This window comes from Neodiprion fabricii, chromosome 1 (genome assembly GCF_021155785.1).
Source record: "Neodiprion fabricii isolate iyNeoFabr1 chromosome 1, iyNeoFabr1.1, whole genome shotgun sequence".
NCBI lineage: Eukaryota > Metazoa > Arthropoda > Insecta > Hymenoptera > Diprionidae > Neodiprion > Neodiprion fabricii.
This window is the reverse complement of record NC_060239.1, coordinates 5,261,021-5,283,295: the sequence shown is the minus strand read 5'-3', so window position 1 is coordinate 5,283,295 and position 22,275 is coordinate 5,261,021. Positions and strand designations below refer to the sequence as shown.

Genomic DNA, 22,275 nt, shown 5'->3' with positions numbered 1-22,275 from the left:
TGTCGACGACATTTACTTTTTATGTAAGAATGTATAGCCCGTACATCCTTAACAAGGCCGACTCGATAAAAGACCAACTTCATGTGCCGATAACGTTGGAGGTGAACGGGAGCTCCGTAAGACTTTGGGGGTAGATTACCTGCAGACACCCAGTGTGTATTGGCAACGGCGTGAAAATGCGCTGGTATGTTCCTGATTTAAGCACCTAACAAGTGTTGTTAAAAAACGGTGAAGACTCGGGAGGAGTTCGTTGATGAAAGAATGAGAGGCGAAAATTGATACTGGTTCCAAATAATCGAGACCGCTACTCAAGTTTCGAATCGGCGTAACTCACGCGCCTCGATATTTCAACGAAAATCATTAACGGTTGATCGGAGGAAATCTCAACGTCTGTCGACAACAGAAGGGTTCTGTTCTCAGGCTGAAGCTAAGCCGCGGTAATCGAATCGCTAAACACGAGCAAATGATCATCGCTACATAAGGAGAACGCGACGGATTAACGGATCTAGGACTACCGAACCCGGTTTAAAACGGAGGATCGACTCTTACCAACGGCTTATCCATCGTCTCAGGTACCCTATGGGTAGGTACTAATTCGTATTGGATAAACACAATTCGTTCGGTACTAACTCGCCGTACCTTATTCATCGAAACGTCTCATTCAGCTGCGAGAACATCGGTTGCCTTTGTTGCGAACGGTGAGGTAGTTTCAACCAGGTTGAAATTTTAAAGGGATCGCGTATAATAGCTACGCCAAGTGAATAACCGACCGCGGTCCGTATTTAGAGACGAACGTCCGGACGAAGCTGCGGATGGATATGCCTACCTGACTAATTACTGATTATTAACGAGCCGGTATTAATCATCCCCGAGATGCAATTAAGGTGGCACATGGACGTGACGGGCTTTGGTATTCCCAGATCGATTTTGTATTCTCTCATGGCGAATTTTGTGGGTTATATTCTCATCGGTCGGTTAACCACCGTCAAGATTGCGGTGAAATTGTGTCGAATGGCGATTCTTTGAATTTGATAGCCGCGTGCCGTTCGCTAACTTCTAAATAACCGATAGAAAAATAATGAGGCAGTTGATCTGTTTCCGACAACAATCAATCGGGGAAATTCATTCGACCGAAGCCAACGATTGTTTGGCAGCAGCGCAAGTCCGCGGTTTCGGTGTTTGTTTAATCATTCAACAACGATGAATGGACAGTGGATCGAACAAATTACTATAACCACGGTGTCCAAGAAATCAGGGTTTCAGGTGTATGTACCCAGTCTTCGTTTCAGCAAACAGCTATTTCAATTCAATTCATACCGACCCCGGGACCGAAAGTAATTATACAGTTTCCCAATTAATTGCGGTTACAGATATCATGTGCCAGAACTCGGTTTAATACGAACTCTCTGGTTGATCGATTCAGACTGGCCACAAAAATAATTTCCCCGCGTAACAGTTTTCGGATGGATTTGTTAATTTCAACTGTCTTTAAAAATTCAGATAATGCTTCGTTAGCTTTGAACATCTTTACTCAACTTCGCTGAAAAAGCTCACAACTGATTCTTTTCGTCATCCGACATCGATACGAAGGGTAGCAATTCACTATTTGTGAATAATTTAAAGTACGCTTTCGATTCTCGTCGATGGTTCGAAGACGTGAAAAAATATGCGTTATCTGCGAAAGCATTTCGGTGTTACGTGCATTGCGATATCGTAACGCCGGAGGAAACATCCGTTGAGAACCAACAGTTGGTCTTATTGTTAGTATCACCGAACCGGATCAATTCCAGGCCGTTTGACATTCATCGTGTCGTTTTGCCCGGAATGGTTGATTAAAATGCCGAGAGAATCTACCGCGATGGAAGTGTTACAGAAGGATTATGGGCGGAAGATATTTCAGTGAGGAAGAGTATTTTTGTGAAGAATTGGTGCGATATTCAAACGAGGGAATGTGAAGGTCCGTCGCTGACAGTTGACGAATACGATCTTGAGAATTGTGTTAATCAAAGAGAAGTATTTGAAGCTATAATTATACAAGGGCGTGGAAAGGTAAATTTTTCGAATATTCAAACTCAGACGCTAGAGACGGAGAGAAAGAGAGAGAGTGAAAGAGAAAAAGTATATAAATGCGGAATGAGGGAATGGAAAAGAAATGTCCCACTTCCAATCGAACGGCAATCCAACTAACCCCAATCCCCAATTCACACCCAAGTTAACGAAATAAAAACGAGTCCGCAGACGCACTATAAATCTAAGATAACTTGAATTTCGATGACACAAGATTTTCAGTCAGCAAATGACTGCCATTGCTGACATTGCTCATATTAATGATGAAATGGGAGTCAAGTCAAAGAATCGTTGAATGCAAATTAATAAAAATGACCAATAACATGAATATCATCGCCATCGATCAATTTCATAAAATAGAATACCTAAAACGCAAAACCTCTAACCAACCATCTTCCTCTCCTTTATTATCTCTCTTTTCACTGTTATTGTGCGCCTTGTTGAAGGGAGGAATTCAACTTGGGTACACGCGGACTATACTCTGATTAAAATATCTCGGAAAGGGGGGATAAGATTCCTTGGCCGAGGTAAGGAAGGAGCACGTAGTTAAGGAATCAGTGTAGGTAAATTAACACGAAGCTGTAATGATCCCGAGAACTTTTGTCCGTATAGCTCTCGTGCTGAGCTGTTGCTGCTTTCGTTGCTTCCCTGGCACGAAATAATCAGACGGCATCTTAATTACGGTACTATAATTATTCAGCCCTTCCCATAGAATATTACAAACTACATACTTTGCCAGAATCTCGGCTGGGCCCATCTATCTACTCCTCTCTCTCTCTCTCTCTCTCTCTATCTCTCTCTCTACGCTCCAAACATTTCACCTCTGCAAAATAAAACGCGACTTGGGAATCAACGATAATTACAGATGGCACGGTGCGTTATAACGACAGATCAACGTCCGAACGACATTGCCAGTACAACGCGCAATGGGAGAAAAAACAATCTGGTACAAAGAACTGATCCGAGCAAAAGGCGTGGCAATAATTTATGAAAAATCCTCCGCGGTGCTGATGGGCAAAATTTACACGTTTCCCGTTGTGTATACACATACGAACTGGATCAGCGAATGTGTGCCGGCGTCTTGCTAACGCAGGCAAGGCAGATAAAACAGAACTGGAGTAAAAGCTGAACTGGCTCACGCCAGTCTGTGTCCGTGCCTGTCTTGCTGTGTAAATGTACGTGTGTAAAAGAGGAAGAATCGGTGGTGGGTTAGCGTGTACTTGACGGAAATAGATCGATTCCTATTGACCTGAATAGCTAGGATTGTCAGAGGAGGGTGTGTGTTGCACGGCATTCGAACGGCGCGGATGTAGGTACACCGTGCTTTGGCAGAGAGAGAGACGAAAGAGGGTGGGGTATAGTGGAAAAAAACAAAAAATAAAAACGGTAGAGAGAGAAGAACAAAACAAAAAACACGAGAGTAAGCGAAGGGAAGCGATCCTTTCAGGATGAAATTTCTAGTCTCGTTTTAGATTCGTGATTTATTATTCCGTCGACGTTGGATAAAATGGAGAGAAAAAACGAAACTGCCGGACCGCCGTCTGAAGTTCGGCAATTCTGCAGAGAAGAGATTTTCGCGTGGATAGCGAAGGAACGACTCATCGCGACTTACCCAAAGAACGTAACCGACAAGTCCGGTCAAGAAGGCAATCATTAATCCGTAAAGAGTTGGCAAAGTTTCAGCCTCACTTCCACCAATATTCTCCATATTTCACCCCCTCCGTGTCTTCCTCTCCCTTTTCTTTCCTCTCTTCTTCTTCTTCTTCGCTTCTTTCCAACGACGCCTCGGAACGAATTATCATCGATGATTGAATAAACGATCGGCAAACGTAACTCGAAAAAATTCACAAATCGACACTTACTCTCAATTACTCTCTACGGGTAATATATTTTCAATCACAGCGTCGCGATTTTTTCACCCATACATGGAGGAGGAATCGTTGTAAGGGGATAAAACAAAACCTCGTACGAAGGATAAATAAATTTCATCGCGAGCTGTAGGCGATATCGTTGAACGTTAATCATTTCACGATGAAAAAACAGCGCGCGCGATATAACCTATGTTTTACTCCCCGACGAAGAAGTTTCCAAATTATTCACAACTCGGACGGTATCCAACCGTTTGATTTATTCGACCGGATTCTCCGCCGTACGTAATACGACGAATCGGGGATAAACCGGCACAATTCGCGGGGGGGCTCGATCGCTTACTGCCAACCCAGTCGTGTTTTACACCGTCAAAGACCAGTTGACGCGGAAGTTCGTATTAATAGTACGACGCACAAGTGGCCGGGCTAACTATACACAACTAGACCAGAACCCGGACGAATCCGAACCGATCCTTGCCGAAGGCCTGTTCCGTGACTGATTTCAATCAAATCGTATCTGCGTCACCCGATAACGAGGCGAAATTTCAAGATGACAATAAATTTGGAAACTTTTAAGCCTCGAGGAAAAATGTTAAGGATAAAGGTGCAGAAGTTGAATTTCGAATAGAACGAAGAAGGCGGAGGCAAAAGAGCTGACGTCTTTCAAAGACGTGATCAGCCTACTGCCGCGAGTTATAGGATTTCTGTCATCCGTTCCAAGATTGTACTTTATTTTTCACGACAGGCTGACATTCGTTACATTTCCTTTAAAACATGTTACATCCGCCGTTCTATAATCGAACCGTATATTATAGATAACAGAAAATTTCTCGCTATTATTTATTACACCGACTGCAGTGCCTCGGCACTCTCTAAATTTCAATCGGTAAAAAGTTATAAATATATCAGTGCATATACACTGAAGATTCGGTGACTTTTCACTGATTTCCAGTGCATATGGGGCATTCCATATCATCTGGACCAACGATTATCCCTCACCATTTTTGATTTTCTTCAGAACATTAGATACGGTGCTTCGATCACAAAAAAAGGACTTCGTGTTTTTTAAAAATTTTCTCCTACAGCCGTTAATTTCTCATATTTATTCAAACCTGTCTAAGAATTGTTATTTTTTAAAAATCTCAACAAATTTTCAAAAATTTTAATACTCATCCCGATCGTTGTGGCGCCCGTATTTTATTCCTCTTTTAGGATATTCGAAGATCGAAGTAATTTTCACACTTTTTACAACATTCTTCACCGTAGAGCGTATAGACCGAGTTGGTAAAGCATTGTCACGAGGGAATCCGCGGATACCTGAAAAGCAGGCAACTCTGAAGAACACCAAAGCTCGTGTAACATTTCAAGGGAATTTTTTGATCCCGTACTGTTGTTACCGTACTTGGCAGCCTAGTCTTTTGTGAAGTACGATAAAGCAGAATACAGACTCAGCGAAAATAAGGTATGCACCTCCAATAAATACTAAGGTACGAAAATCAACGATCCTAGATGGATCAGTTCCACTCCACGAAGAAAGATCGGATCATTGATCGAGGAAATTTATTTATCCGATCGCGTAATAAAGCTATTGACACGATAATCAGATGTTGAATTGTTCGCGTAAGGTGTGACATCAGAAATGCATGTCCTTGCAAAATAATCAAATTTTAACACATCGACGGAACACAAGTTTAACTCCAGGCGGGTTGTTACAGGTGTAGACGCGTTACGATTCTGTATATGTAGATGCGTATACGGCGCATATACCTAAGCCTGTAGGAAATGGCAATCTGAAAGCCGATCAATAAATCCAATTAAATTTCGAAGCGTGGCCACACCGCGTGGACCATCAGACCGGGAACCCGAAGCTACCAAATTGCATTTTATGCATGAGCGTTGAATATCCTGCAGAATATTGCGGAACGAAACGACGTTCTGGATATACGCGCCCACCAACGCGTACCGTATTATTTAATACAAATACGGACGCGTATGCACGAGCAGCTCACACGCAACGAATATAATACAGGCGCGTCAAATACATACATCAGTGGATTTTCATCCGGCGTCAGGAGCGCTCGGCTGTACGTTAATTCCAAATCCGTTTCTGTCAAACTTGTCATCGATGAATCGATTTCTAATATTAAACGACGAAATCTATGCACTTTGTCGAAACCATTTTTCTTTTCTTCTTTCACTCTTCATTCGTTACAGTTTGCGGGATAGTTGTCGAAAGAAAATGCAGCCGAGTCGCGCAACGCCAGAAATGAAATGAAACGAAAAAGAAAACAATATTCGGAATAATTTTATTTCAAATTTACGTCTCGCAAGCTCTGAAATTACCAAACACAAATTTTCTCCGCAGATGGTATATTATTCTGGAGAATCGATGTACCAAAAGAGAATAAATCCTATCCGTACCCAGGTTTCTTGAACAATTTCAGGACCCTACAGGATCCGGCAAAGCCGTCGGCTGGATCAAAGTTACCGACAATCGAGTCAAGGTCTCGCGGTTACCGACTGCGCAAAGATGACTGCTTCTCCCGCATTCGGTCAGAGCTTTCGTAAGCTGATGCAGGATACACGTATTCTCTACGAGCTCTTCTTTTCCATCTGTAATAAACAATCTGCATTGCCGACTCGTTCGCGGTGGGATTGATTTTGCACAGTAGTGTTAATTAATGCCTTGAGCTTTCGGCAAACTTGTATTCCGTCCGAAAGAAAATCCGAGTTCGATTATATACGAATTATGTGACAATGACTGGCGATACAGCCGACGTGAGACTTTGGGAGTCATTGTCACGTAATTCGCATAGAATCGAACTCGGATTTTGTTTCGTTCCGACAACAATTTAGCCTTAAGAGGAAGACACTACTGAAAATTACTTCACAAAAAAACCTGCTAGTCAAAATTCGACGAACTGAGTAAAAGAAGCTGCGAAAAATTGATTGTTGGTTAAAATCACGCCTCAAGAAATGAGTGTGACGTATAATTCACGATTTCTGTTCACACATGCACAGTATCGCATAAGTCAAGCTTGGATGGGTTGAAACGAAGGAGGAACGAGAGAAAAAGAGAGAGAGAGCGAAGAAAAATGAGCTTTAATGTACGCGAGAAGAGAAAATTAGTAAAACGCTATTACCATATTCGAAGTATAAATACGAAGGCAAGTATTCACAGTCCCATGGACGGGTAAAAAAAGAAGCTACTGCACCGACTCCTCAGACCGCGAGGTGGAAGAATTACAGTAACGATAATGGACATATTTCCACGTATCCAGGTATCGAGGAACGTGTCAGCTAGTGCGTCTACGAGCGTATTGCAGGCGCCTCTTATACTGTAACGCACGTGGCTCGCACAGTGACCCGAATTGAATTCAACTATTCCACTAACACCGAGCATCACGATCTTACGGGACTAATTCACCATAGCGTCCTACAGGCGTTCATGTGCCGATCAAGGTAACCGGTCGGTCTCCTTAAAGGCCTTGGACCGAAAGAATGAACGACCGAATGCCACGATGCGTGGGCGTTGGACTTATTGTGAATCGTGGAGGCAACGTGCCGAAGCTCACCGCACGTCTACGAAGACCAGAGTCCATAGAGATCGCGACTTCGTCGGCACTCCGCACAAACGGTGCAATTGATTTCCTTTCTCGCCTCCTCTTCCGCATAGTTTCTTCGCGGTTGCGAGCGTACGAAAATTAAATTACGAAGTCTGACCGCGATTCGACAAAAAGCATATTACGTTACAGCGATAAGAAAAACAAAAAAGAAAAGACCAGCCTACAATGTGCGCGCCTACAATTAGAGCACGATGATAACGAGTTTACGGACACATGGTGATAAAGAGAGACGAGAACAGGAAAATTCACGAGCGAAGGAGGGAGGGAGGGAGATGCGAGTCAGGACTCATGGCTAGTTCATTATCGTAAATTGTGAAAATAGTCGCGGTGTGTTTTGCCAGTTGCGAGATTATGCGAGCGACCTACACTTCCAGCACAACCCGGTGATTTTCATATCACGTGACTGATCTACACCTAGGAAAATAAAAAAAAAAAAAAAAATTATATAGAACGTCAAAGACTCGCAAGTGATTTATTTATTTGATAGGGTAACGAGTATTGCGTACATTGAGAACATGTGCTGACATGAGTTATGCGACATCCGAGTCGAGCTAGGCGATCCGGTGTCTGGCTCTTCTAACGACGCCTAATCAAGTGTAATTAGATTCACTAGATTCAAGTTTGCCGGAGTCTGGTATCTCGGACGTGATGGTCGAGTGCGTAAGGAACAATTCTCTATTTGTTGTTAATTTCTTATTTTTAATTCTCTCTCTTTTTTCTGCACATCTACGGTAAAACTATCAATCCTTAGTAAGGTCGCGATCCTTGCGCAAAACGAGACAGTCTGTCGTAAGACGATAATCATTTCTCTAAAGCGTTTCATCTTTTTTTCAACACTTGCCAAGCGACCATCGTACTCTGGTTAAAAATAATACGCGTAACACGTTATATACATATACAATATACATATATGTTACTTATGTAGACTAATCGCAAGGTAAAAGAAACTCGGAACCGTCTTTCACGTGTATAATGTATATGTATTGAATATTGTACACACGTGACGGATAAACGCGACTACAGCATCCTGAAACTTTCTTACATTAGGTATAGTCGGTTGTCACGGTTTGCGTCGACCAGATATGGTCACGTTTGTGTATTTTCTACACGATTCACCGTCGTCGTCTACTTCGGAGCCGAGAGTAACTCGAACGAACCTTTCCTACTATGGAAACCTGGACTCGATCGCAAGTCGCTGCTATATACGAGGTTTTCTGCTTCTTCGACGGGAATTAACTCGGTGGATCTATTCCATCTTGGAGGAGAATAAAAACAAGAAGATGAAGGAAGGGTACGATAAAAATCCCAAGAAAAAACATAATCGATCGTATAATGTCCGAACACACGTGTCAGGCACTACAAAAGACACAAAAGTATACCCAACAGATATAGACCTAGGCGTGGGATTCGTGCAGAGTGATCACTTATCTCTTCCTAATTGGCTTCCTCGATTCCGGTTGTTCGATACGCGCGTGTTTGTCGATTTATTACACGACAAAATACGCAAGTTCGATTCACGCAACCTTTTCTACAAACTGTTTGCGGATTTTCCTATTTCAGTTTCATCGAAATAATAGCTCCTTGGTATCACGACGCGACGTGTATAACAATATAGTGTATACTAAACAAGTTGTCGTAAGTTGCCAACTGCCGAGTAAAATTCACTTCGACATTCTACCGATCGATAACACGAGGTATCGATTAACGCACCAATTGGACTGCGTGCATCGTGAATTTTAGATCCTAGCGTTGGACAATCGCATATACAGCATACGAATGTGAAAAATAAAATATGAACCGAACCTGTCTTAAGGAAAAGAACAAACTCGGATGACAACGAAGAGATCGATCCGTATATGTATTTTCTTACTGTGTAACTTACCGCTGAGGTGGTCGTTTGGACTCCGGGTACCTTCGACGAGTTGGAACCGGTGAGTCCGAGTCCTCGAATACAGTGTCGCCTGCAGTCAGGATCAGAGTCCTCGCATATCGGACATCCCGGCAAAGCGCCGCCCCGTTCCCTGAGCACGTGACTGCTGCTCGTGTTAGTCGTGTATCCTTGATCGGAACTTGCGTTAGAATTTGGCCTCGATTCGTCGGAGCTATCAAAGGGCTTGAGATTCCGATGGTTATGAATAATTCCAACCGGTTCCCATATCTCGCTCGTCGACGACGTATAAAAGTTGTTCTCTTTGGTCTCTCGGCTTCGTTCGTCGACGATTTTCCCGCCTCTAGCCACCGTCACTTCTTCCTTGGTAACGATCGACGATTTAACGCTGAGCGATGTCTCGAGACGCACCGGCGCCCTTAAAAATTTATTATTCCCCATGATAGAACAAACGAGCGCGTAGAAATACGGACTTGCGCAAGCGATCCTGAAACGATCGTTGTAAAAATCTATTTCGAATCAAAAACTCCCGTCCGCGTCAGTCTTCGGTCAATTTTCAACTGAATTTATCATTCGTACGCCAGTCAATTTCAACGGCTCAAATGTTCTACCTGAGTATCCCAGCTCTGACGAGTATCTGATTGAGAAGATCACAGGGGGGAACTTGTCCCGTAACCATGGCTTCCCTGATGGCGATCCCGTCGGGTCCTTCGAGGGCAATGGGAACCCCGTTTATCAGGAGAACCTCTTCCTCCCTAACGCAGGACTTCTTTTCACAGTCAACGACCTTCACACCTGGTCCGAGGATCGACTCGACGGTCGACTGGATCTCGTGGTCGTCCATGTCTGTTCGGAGAATCCGCAAACATTTTATACGTAAAAACTGCAAAACAACCTTGAAAATCTACACCGGGCCCTTGTGCGTGTAAGGATACAGTACAAATTAAAGGATCGTCGACGGTCGGTAACAAGTGCATCGCGGGATGCTAGTCCGCGTTTCAGAGGGAGTCTAAAACCGGACGACGATGATAAAAGATGCGGATGAGAATTCCTTGCGCGACTCTTTTGTCGGCCGATAATCATGGGCAATGATCAGTCGCTAGACGGTTAATTTCCGGTGCAGTCACGACACCAAAGTATCTAGCCTCACCCGAGTCTTCACCTGCACCTGCTCAATCAAATACCCTTGGCAGCGTCGTCGTGAAAGGCACACAGAGACTGCAGCTGAGGTCTAACTTACGTGACTTGAAATTTCACCAGGTGACGATAACCGCGATTCGTTGTAATCGAGGAATACCATCTATATTATTCGGCTGTACAATATTACACGCAACGCGTGGATGGAAAACGATCGTCGATTCTGTAAGGCGAGCGTGTGTGACGAATTTCTGGACGGAGGGGCGGAAATACGACGTTTCGGTTGGATCGAGATTAGGCGTCAGGATATCGTTACGACCACTGCGGATGAGATGTATAATATATTATATGTGATATTCCACGAATAAGAAAGGAATCAAGAGTGTCGAAATGGGAGCATCGAGGCACCTGCGAGTTCCTACGGTAGGTAAAAGTAACTACCCACCTGTACCTACTCCCGAAGAAACGGACGATCAGATAAATACGACGCGCGATATAAACGTAGACTAGCGGATGAGCTGTCCGGAGGATTCGGTGTGAATGTTTGCTTCCCAGATTAAGTTGGTTAAAGTAAAATAGCCTGCCACGAAACGAGTAGGTGCCCTCGAGACATTTACTACCTCTCCGCCTGCCTACACTCTCGGCCAACTTTTGACTATGGAACAAGCATCGGGCACCCAACTAAGAACCGTCGAGTTGTGCGTATAGAATGAAAAAACAAACTTCGGATGAGACGACGTAAGGATATATTATAGAAGGGAATAAAACTCAGGCAGCGCCACTCTTCTAATTCTTTTCCTCCCCGTGCACTGGGCGCATGTTTGTTTAGGTCTTCCGTAAGCTCGCAACGCCTTGAGGAACAAGCATAGGTACCTACCTAGGTACATAACTTGCTATATATATGTATTTACGTACCAACGTTACGCCGGAATTACGAGCTCGTTACGAATTTAAGATAAAATGAAAATGATTTTTTGTTACAAAAGCGGCGTATAATACAAAGCGAGCTTTACAACTTCTCATATACTTGGCAGGGTATAGTATTATAATATAATCGTTGCAATTTTTATTGTTATTTTATATGTTTACTCCGTCGTAATCCAGCTGTTATAAAATTTTCAAAGGCCTCTTCTGAACATTAAAGGTCGGGAGCAAAAAAGCTTGAATCATTCATCGCCGGTGTTATGTGTTAGCGTGGCACTAAATCGCTATATCGTGAAATTATGGCGTGGGTACGAAACTCGAGAACCGGAAACGGGGTGAGTCAGATCGCGAAGGAAGCTTATCGCGCAGTATAGTAGGATATAAGGAGGTGAGAACCTGGGCCACGTCCCTCCGGAGAAGTAAAGCGTAATTGATAGGTACACCGTTTGCACGTACGGGATGAGAATGTTTTTTCCCTGCTTCGTATGATTTGCGACGGTGATACCCTTGAAGCTGGAAGTGTTATTCAAATACTGGCGGAATTTCAGCGGTTCAATCTTTGCCACGGTCAAACCCGAATCCGGTTACGAAAAGGACTTGCGCAACGTAGCGTTATATACGTAGGTAAGCATATCAAAGGCATCCGGTATTGTTAGCGATTCTTTGTGTCACCTAAGGCGTCGCAACGCGAGTGCCTTAACAAGAAGTAATTTCAACGTTCAAACTGCGTCTTCCCATTATTACTGATTACAACCGCTTAGACGCCTCTCGTCTTGACGCTGCATCCTGCCTAAAGTTTCGACGATCCAAAAGGGTATGGCTGTACACTGTCGTTATTCAAATTACTTTCCCCGCGTTCGAATTCACGTAAGATTAGAATCGTGAACTTGATTTGCTAATTGCCGCTCGACGCTGAATCTGTGTACGACTATATAAAATGAAAATGGAAGCGTGAGCAGATTATCTGCAGATGTATAGGCACAGCGGTTGAACCCTTCATTCGGTAAAACAATGGATCTCACTTTAGTGTACGAATGAAAGAAGATAAGTATTTTTATGAGAGTGACATGAAAGCGACCACTGCCTTTCGGCAAATAATTTCACATAATTCTACCCTTCTGTAACGCAGTAAAACTCGGTTCGATATACAAACCCCGATTTCAAATGTGCGCAATTTCAAATAAAAAGAGAAACAGAAGAAGAAGAGAGCGAGGTAAATAACTATACATAGAATTTGCGAATTATAATAACCATAACACAAAGCGTGTACGTGAAATTGCTTCGTTAAAATTGCAAATTTTTCCAAGCATCCAACTATTTTCCACAGAAACTAATTTATACTTTACGTTGCGAAGCAAGTTGTTAAGGCGTACATTTTTTCAATCCTTTTATATTTGTTCTCCGCGGTATGAAACAACAACCAATTAAATATCCCTACTGCGCAAGTATAATATGTAAGAATAAAATTGCATCAAGAATGAATGAGCGCATCACCGGACAGTTTGAGAAAAGAGAAAGCGAGAGAGAGAGCGAGAGAGAGAGAGAGAGAGATAGAGTTTCATTTATTTTTCCACCTATCGCATGGTATCTTATACTCCAAAAATCGATCGACGCCCACCATCCCCTGCAGGCTGCAACGAATAACAGTTCATTACACGCGTAATATCCGCATAAAAATACACGCACTCAAGCATGGGTAAAATATCACCCAGAGTCGAGCCTAGAATCGGACTGCAGGGTGCAGGGGTGAGTCTAGCCGGACTGGTGCCTGCTGCAGGATGTTGGAGAGGAAAATGTGCGGGGGTCGAGGAGAGGGAGGGAGGGAGTGGGGGGCGGGCATTATAGTCTTGGGTCGTTGCACTCGGGGAAAAACACCCCCCCCACCACTCTCGGTACTGCAACTCCACGAGGCATCGGTGAGGGTGGCGTAGAGGGGCGGTTAGGGGGAAAAGGGGGGATTGCGGTATGTCAGGGGAGCGATAGACGACGACCGAGGGATGAAACGTCGCCGCTACGACGGCCAGGGGAGGACGCGCGACGGAGATGAGCTATGTTTGTGACGCTTCAATGCTGTCATCCCTCCGTGCAGGATACGCGGAGGCTTTCGGCCTGCAACCCTCGGTAGGTGGGTACGTACATACCTGCATACCTATATATATGTATGTATGTATAAATGGCTCAAACAGCTCGCGCGTGCTGCGACATCGTTTGCACCGATGACAATGACAGTTTGGTATTGTCGCAGGAAAGCTCGAACACTAAATCGTATCGTGCATAGAAACAATTGTAAACGGATATTGTTGCGTGTAATTTCAGGGCACCGAAAGTCAGCACTTGGAACAAGCTTATTATGAACTTATCTTAGTTCAACTTTAAAGAAATTTAAAGAAATTTTTTACAGCAAGGTGAGGTACGTGGTTATTGGCACGTTTAGACCCAATTGTTGACCCTTTTATTTCACAAAATTATAAATTTACGACACCACAAATTGTGAATTTTTCGATTACTAAAACCAATTTCCAGAGGGTTACAACCAGATACAACCAAAAAAGGTCAATAATTGGGACAGGGACACTCACCCTTAATGCAAATTCGTAAGATACGTATTCGGTTGGATTTCTTACTTTTACCGTACAACGATAATTTGCAAATTCCATACCGCGTGAAGAACGCACCGTGATTCCACATCGTGAGGCATGTTCTGTACAACAAAAAAGCACCAAGTAAAACTCTAAAAGAACAACGAGCGAATGCCGGGAACGACGAAGTTTCGAGAACACGTTTTATTCACTATCGTTAGCCGTGTATGTTTGCAGAGAAGATAACCGGCAGTGTCAGGGTCCGGTGTTCAACCCCATGCAGCCGTTATCCCCTTCGAGCGATATGAGTACGAGGGTGAGGAGGACTATAAATTCAGGGTATGCGTATATTGCGTACGTGTTGTACGTGCAACTGTTTCATGGATGGTTGAGCTTCGGGGCATTGTGGGTACCGAAACATCTGCGCCTTAGCATCGGCAGTGAAGAAATAAAAAGAAACTCTCTCCTCGTATCATGCCGCCTAAAGAGGCGAAAAATATCTTTTTCAATACAGGTTAGTCGGGAACGATTAAAATGATCGCCAGCGATATATCGATCGGTTCGATACGGCACGATATGAATGAGAAAACGCGGTAATTGGACGATCAATTAATTAGCTGTACAACGCCTTAAAAGCGACGGATATCGAGAGGAAAAAAGTGAAATGTTTCGAATGAATTACGAGAGAAGCTCGCCCAGGCGGTGGTAATATTTTTGCAAAATATCTACGGAAGCCAGCGGTACTGAGAAGTGCGTTAAAATAAATAAACAACGCATATGGCTCGGATATTTTGTTGATAATAACGGTGATAATAAAAACCCAGTGAATAGTCTATCCTTAAATAGTCCAGAAAACCTTCGTGGGTACAGCGGAAGTGGAGATCAAATTTTTACTGTATTATGTTTAACGGAATCTGATGCGCAAATCCGTGTGTATATTATACATACATATTGTACGCACTGAAATACGTTTTTCTATAAAAATTTCACAAGTTTTTCGTTTGCGGAAGTTGCGTTAAAAGCTCTCGGCTGTATAAAACCAAACAATAAATCTGACTTTATATAAGCCGGACTGCGCATTCGGGGCAAAGCAGCGAGTATAGTAAGCGCGGGAAGATTACGTCACGATCAAGTTAATTACGTTTTATTTGACAGACAATCAATCCTAATTCAGGTTATCTCTGTGAGTCATGAAAGCCCCAGAGAAGAACCGGACCTGAAAGCGAGTAAACAGAGGAGAAGAAGAGGATGTATGGCTAGGAAAAAGAGTCCGAGTAACGATTTCTCCGATATTTCCTCGCGCAACGAAAGCGATTTAAAAGTAATCAGCAGGCATTCGATCATCGCGATTACTTGGCCTGCGGAGCACAACGGACTTACGTACGAAAATCCGAGATTCATGCCACACTGCGTATAAACCCTCGACGCATTGTATGCGTACGTTTATTGTGCATTGTATTCATACAGCGAGGCTTAAACGTACCGCGTGTAACGTAATACGCCATCATCGTGACGAACAATTATTCGAGAATCGTTTACGCCTTAATGACGGACAGACATTTTTTCCCGGATCTTGAATACGCGTAAATAACGCCGTGCTAAAAAGTCCGGCGCAAATCGAGTGAAACAAATTCATTGCACACACTGCAGTATCTCTACGCCACAAGGCTTTACAGCAAAATCTCATTACGATTCGTTCCGGGACGTCAACAATGTCAAATTACTGAAATCGCACACGTACGATACCGTGATATATCAACACACGAGTGTTATATACGTAGACTAATTGGAGACACCGCGGCTTGCGTGAACGTACGCGAAGTCGCGAACTCGTCTAAGTTTAACCTTACAGACGCGTTGTTGTCGGCTGAGATGTGAACTTGAAAAAAAATGCTCGCGAAGTGCTCCATTAATGATAAGTGCAACGCCGTTCACTGCTAAATTCCTAATTCGTACACGAACTAAAAATATCTCTTTGCCAACTTCTAACATTCTCGTCGCCGTCATCCTCGAGCCTTAATTTAAGAGACGACTGCAACGAATTTACGTTCTATCCTTCACACGTGAGGCTGAAATTAGTAACGTTATCGTAACCAAACCTCAGGGAGAAAGTCATTATTTCGCAATTTTAGAACAACTTTCAAGAAGCTGACTTTCCAAGATAAGACTAAAGTTTGAACATTGCTAAAAGTGCGAAGTAAAAATTTTTCCTAAACCTGCATCGTTACGGTAACGTTACCAACTTCATCCTCGTCTTTATCTTCCTACATCCGCAGGGGTAAAACACAACGAGTTTACCTCTTCGCTGTTTGCATCGACAATCTATAGTCGAACGAATCGGAGCGAGAAAAATCAGTTCAAAGCTCGGTCCGGGCTCTTTACGCGATTACGTGTGTAACTCACCGAGCGTGAAGCCGAACCTTTTCCTGTCGCTGTAACTTCGTTAAGTCCAACCTCTTTGTGTGACTCACAGTTGTTGTCTTTTCATTAATTCAGAGTTAAAAGAACAAAAAAAAAAACGATATAAAACAGCCGTACGTCCGATTCTCCGTACGAGACCCTGTATAGATACGATTTGCCAGCTGAATTATAAAGTTCGTTTATAAGTAAATTACCGTTGCATCAGACGACGTCGTATCGACGCAGGATTACTGTGGCATACGGTTCACTGCTAAATAATTTAGAAACATCACACAGCATCCCGTTCTCTAACCTTAATTGAAAACGATCATCGCAAAGCAATAAAAATTCGATTTCCAACGTGGGTTTTTTGTAATCAATACCGGAATGAGTTCTTACATTGGTATTGGTGTTGGTACAGAAGAGTATTATACATATTTATATTATAGTTTATGCGTGTAAAAATATCAGGCTAATTCCAAACTCTCACGATAAAATTTATCGATCCCTTCGTTAAACAACGAAATCTCGGTGTCTCCGCAAGGTTTTCTCATTCCTAGCATCACGATGCTTCGTCGTCAATTCCGCTTCAGGCGGTTTACGATCTCGTACAACCGTGATCTAATGCGGAAAATATACCGCGAACGAGAAACCGGCCCGAAAAATTTATGAACCGGCGAAATGCTGCGTGAAAATTTATCCGCGTTATTATAAAATATGTATAGGGAGATTTGTGTGGATTCCTCCTCGAAGCTGTCTAATAATACATAACGTTATAGTCAGAGTTTACGCGTGTTCGTTAGCGAATAATGTTAATTTTGTGGAGTTGCCGTATCGCGTTGATGATACAACGGTCAAAAAAGAAAATGGAAGAGGAATAATATAGTTTACGAGCGTAACTGTACGCAGGCGAAAATTTTTGACCTATATACACAGAATCTGGTCTTGTAAATTATATTCCCGCTCGTTTGTCAAAAAGGACGGAGAAGTAGGCTTGTTGATCCCCGGATATTTAAAATATCCGGAACGCACGAAGGCTGCGCAGCGTACGGAAGTGAAAAATAGTTGTATAAAGTATACCTACACCGCGGTGGTGGTTTTATCGTGTGAAAGAAGCTTGAAAAGTTGTGCGACAGCCGTGAAAGAGGCGGTAATTTGTCGTCGTCGTCGTCGAAAGGAAACAGGAAATTTGCTCTTTGACAATGGCGTGTAACACATAGCCTTGGAAAAAATTTAACGCGTAAATTCACGTGCGGAGAACACAAGTCGTCGCTGCCGCGTTAGATCGACGTTGCAAATCTTTCATGCTCCCAAAACAATGTCCATCGTTCGTTCTATCGGACGAGTTGTCATTATGCTCTTAGACAGGTACAGGATACTTGTCATACGAAAACCAAGCGCATGATTTCAAAAATTAACGACAACGTTTCTCATATACGTACAGATATATATGCAACTCGACGGAGAAGAGGAAACGGTGTCAACGACGTTGTCCACTCCTTTGGCGAGCAGTCAGCTATGCGAATACTCCAGATACACGGTGCAGAGACGGTTGGACTACTGGGAGAGATGGATCGTCGCGAGCTTCTTCCTTTCTATCATTTGGTATCGCACTTCCACGTGTGTGTAATACGCCTATCTTCACGCTGCGCCGTTGACTCATGAAATGATAAACCGAGCTGTGCAGCAGCATAATCAATTATGAACACTGCACTAGCTGCGACGGTTCGAGTGTGAAATTTATAAAAAAAAAACTCGCAACAATAAACCGGTATAATTACAGTCTCACTTCTTCGCAACTTTGCCCCTCGTTGTTTTTCCTTTTTTTGCAAAAGTCACGTATGAGCAGGATCAGCTTTTGTCAAGTAACCATATATCCGTTTAAACAATAATCACGTCTAGTTGTAAACAATCCATAGGGTAAAAAGCGAGCGTAACTTTATCGTTTGTTTTCCTTACGAGAGACTGAAAATTGCACCGTGTCTCGTTCCGTTCCATTCCATTCCATTCCATTACATGCCATACCGTAACTTTCCGCGAAGTGACATACGATATTCGCAGCTCGTATAAGGTATAAGGTGTAAAAGTATAACTTGCCGCGGAACGTGATTTGACGAAGAATCGTGGCTATAATATAAACATTTCCATTCCCCCGTCCTTACTTACGTAACTTCGTGAATAAAATTATGTCAAGCCATAAAGCACGAAGCATGCCCGAAGGAGAAAGAAACTTTCCGAAAACTAACGCATCGCATTTGTTGCAACGTAGCAAAGTGTTTTGCCGATCGGCAATAAGAATGTACGGATAACGGTTCTGTGACCCGTGTAGTTTGTTTTCACGATTTGGGCGTAGGCGAAATAATATGAAGCGAACGAAAAAGAATGAGCTGAAAATACAACGGCATACATAAGAGCACGTGTAAGAGGCGAGCAGCTAATTATTGGCTTCAAGACCCGCGAGGGTCGGACCGCAGGCAGAATTGAATTATAACGGCAAAGTAGGTAGTTCAGCCGATGAAGATGTCCATGTTTAGACGAAGTGACCCGAGCACCTAGAAACGCGTTACAACTCTCGGTAAGAAGCCGGTTTTAATTTCCGGGGTACATAAACAAGGGATCCAAAGCCTCAAAGCTCAAATTTCTCCGAGTTTCCGATTCCTCGAAAATTCATTTTCGTTACAGGTTACACCGTGCGAAGCGATCAACGATGATTGACGTTAACGCTGCTGTGCTTTACCGATCCAACACATACGTACGATCTACGCTGCAGGTGTAATTTCATTCATCGACCATTCGACGAACAGCGAGACGCGTTGCCTGCTCGCTGGAGGTAATTAATTCAATTAAATGTAATTAATTCAAGTTTGTTGTGCGGATTGACGGTATGAATTCAATACCAAGAGTGCACCGCGTCCTTCACACGGCAATGCGTGTGACATTTTGAAAGAACTTGATGACTTATTGTCGAGGCGATAAACTTATCGCCGCAACAAAATTTCCTTCGTTCGTGCATGAACGAGAATCGTCTCTTCGCCGGCGCTTCAGCCTTTTGCCAATAAAGGGTCTAGACACTGCGTACGTATGTGTAATATACGTGATGCGGTAAGTGGAGTAGAAGCCGAAGCAACTCACTATATATCGCATCGTCTTTCAGCACCAAAATGGCCACGGACCAAACAGGGGGGGAGAGAAAAGGAAAAGTCCTTTTAAGCCGCGGAGTCCGGCAAATACGGGAAGGGAGATGAGTGGAAGAGAAAATGATGAGAAAATACTGAACCACGTTTCCCCGAAGCTTTGGCAGACCGTTGTCTCCGTCTTACAGATGCTGCAGCCTTGCGAGGAGGCAAACACGATTCAAGAATACAAATTTTCTTTTGCACTTAGGTGCGAGGTAGAAAAATAAAAAAATGGGTACATAATATACAATCTCTCTTCTGAATTCACCGAGTGTTCGGGTACCATTATCATAATATACATATTATAATGCGATAAGTAAAGAAATCGTTTCGGAACTTTTATTATTACAAAGAACGAACAAACAGAAGCCCGTTGCCGTGTGTTTTTGTTTGAGCATATTTACGGAGTGTATTAAAAAGACGAACTGAGAGAAGAAAATGGCTTGGATTAAAACGAATTGTAATCTTATTTTAACGCCGGTCCAAAGTGATCTCGAAAAAATCATTCCGTGCGTCTCGAGATCGCGTGCACGGTCGAGTTTCGGGTCAACCAAACCGCGGGAGATTTACGTTTATTATTTTTACGGTCTGATCAACTTCCCCGGTTTCGAGAACCGAGGCGATAGGTTAGCTTTAACGCGTCGAATCCGCATTTGGAACCCCAATGCTCCCGATCGCATCGTCGTTATATTTTAGGGACGGAACAAAGACAAACTGAAGTTTTTCCTTCTCGGCTAACAATAATCATTGAATTCAAACAATGTTGAAATCGCGCGCCAGCTGACGCATCCTTCGATATCGATTGGAAAATCGGAATTGTTCGCAGACAGCCTGTGTTCGCAACATGCAGAGCGAGTCTTGAACTTCACGTCGATAGACGTGAATGGACTCGATAATTATCAAGTTTGAAATTGCGAACTTGGGATCGTTAAGTTGAAAATACGATCGGCAGGGGATAAGGAGTATTGATCGTTAAATTGTAAGGGGGATAGAAGGCAACTCCTGCGAATACGGCTTTAAAGTTTAGCAAGGGATATTCGTTGTCGGAGAGAAGAGCATAAAAATTACGAGAACTCGAGCGGATGGAAAAATAGAAAAAGTGAAAATTCAACAGTGTTTATCCAGCCGAGAATAAACAGATCAAGTCTACTTCGCCTTAATGGAAACCCTCTTTTTCTATGCATATGTATATACAATCCGTTGCGAGAGAACGCCTGCAAGTTTCATTGTTAATCCGTGCAGGTTCGATATTATTCGCATCCCGTTTCTAAGAAATCAGCAAAAGAAAATTGTAGGATGGATTTGGAAGAAAACGTCCAATCAATTACAGTCCCGATTCGATACAGACCAAGAATAAAATTGCAGACTTCAAATTGTATACTATTCTATACCTTGAGGCCGGATTTTGCAAATTTCCCCTCAATTCGAAATCTATTTTCCCTGACAATTGACTTTCTTCTTGAATCCTCTTGGCGGTAGTTTGAAGGTAGAAGCGACAGCACTTCGCACGATGAGATAATAAAAATCGGATTTAAAGAGAGTATAAACAAAAGGTCGAAGGTAAAGTAGAATCTGGATGTGGTGGTTGGTTATTTATGAAAATGTCATTTGAGGAATAAAAAATTATCCCCTCGCGCGATAATGAAAAAAAAAAAAAAAAAAAAGTCAACTCTGAACGAATGTAGATACACACAAACACTATCAAGTTACAGTGAACGCTGGTACATTTATAACGTTGATCAGAGCGATTCGCATCGCGGTCAAATCAATCGAGCGAATTCTAGGTCTACCGGAAGTCAACGCACGTTCCATTACAATTCCCGCGTATAACTTGTACTGGTTGCCCATCGCTGTTGTACCGTAGACATGTCATAATTATAACCTCCCACGCTGGCTGCAGCATGCCGTGATTTGAATTTCAAATCAGGAAGCTCATGACGCGTGCGTCCAAGCATAATACAATTTCACCTTAATTCTCGTAATCAGCTAAAAACTTTACTGACAATCGCATCGAAACGAGAATTAATCAGTAATGCAAATCAAGGCGCGTTGAGCATCCTTCATCTTTTCCTTCTTCGTCCATTTATTTATTCATTCGCCGTTGGATATTTGCTACATACAATACATACAGTGTATTACAAGATATAATTATTCGTGTTAATGTAATAGAAAACCATTTTGCTATAAGAAAAACCAGGTTCAATATCGCAGGGAATAATGTTGAACGGAGCTTTGAGGAAATTACAAAACGCATAAAATGAACAGAGGAACGAAGAAAGAAAGAAAAACTTCGAAACCCGGTACGGATATTAAATTCCGCACGCGAAATGTATATAATATATGAAGGCGAAGAAGCCATCAGGGTCACCAGCTGTGTTTTAACTTACGTCCTATGTACCAAAGCTTACCGAGAAATCGACAGTCAGCCTGCGAGCATATGCAAGCTTCAAGATTTTGCCGAGTGAAAAAATAACGTTACACGCTCGTCTACTTGTGACCGGCATTAGCCACGCGCTAACGAGCTACATATATATATATATATATATGTGTTGTGGAAAAAAAAGCTTCGTTGCAAGCTCCGTAAGCTTCGACATGATCAGAACACGATTC

The 22,275-nt window shown here is 42.9% G+C and overlaps 2 protein-coding genes across 3 annotated transcripts in view; both read right to left on the bottom strand.

Moving 5' to 3' along the window:
- LOC124179024 overlaps positions 1 to 22,275 on the bottom strand; it is a 188,632-nt gene that overhangs the window by 120,818 nt on the left and 45,539 nt on the right. The gene's annotated exons all lie outside the window — the stretch shown is intronic.
- LOC124179084 overlaps positions 6,243 to 22,275 on the bottom strand; it is a 38,025-nt gene continuing 21,992 nt past the window's right edge. Inside the window, exons 2-4 of one of the 2 annotated variants that reach the window (XM_046563144.1) lie at positions 10,061 to 10,295; positions 9,444 to 9,867; positions 6,243 to 6,548 (exon numbers count right to left, since the gene is read on the bottom strand). In XM_046563144.1, coding sequence (XP_046419100.1) covers positions 6,528 to 6,548; positions 9,444 to 9,867; positions 10,061 to 10,293 — 678 coding nt within the window. In that variant the 5' untranslated portion in view covers positions 10,294 to 10,295 and the 3' untranslated portion in view covers positions 6,243 to 6,527. Of the gene's footprint in view, positions 6,549 to 7,887; positions 7,976 to 9,443; positions 9,868 to 10,060; positions 10,296 to 22,275 lie in introns of those variants that run through there. The other variant, XM_046563152.1, reaches the window with a different exon arrangement.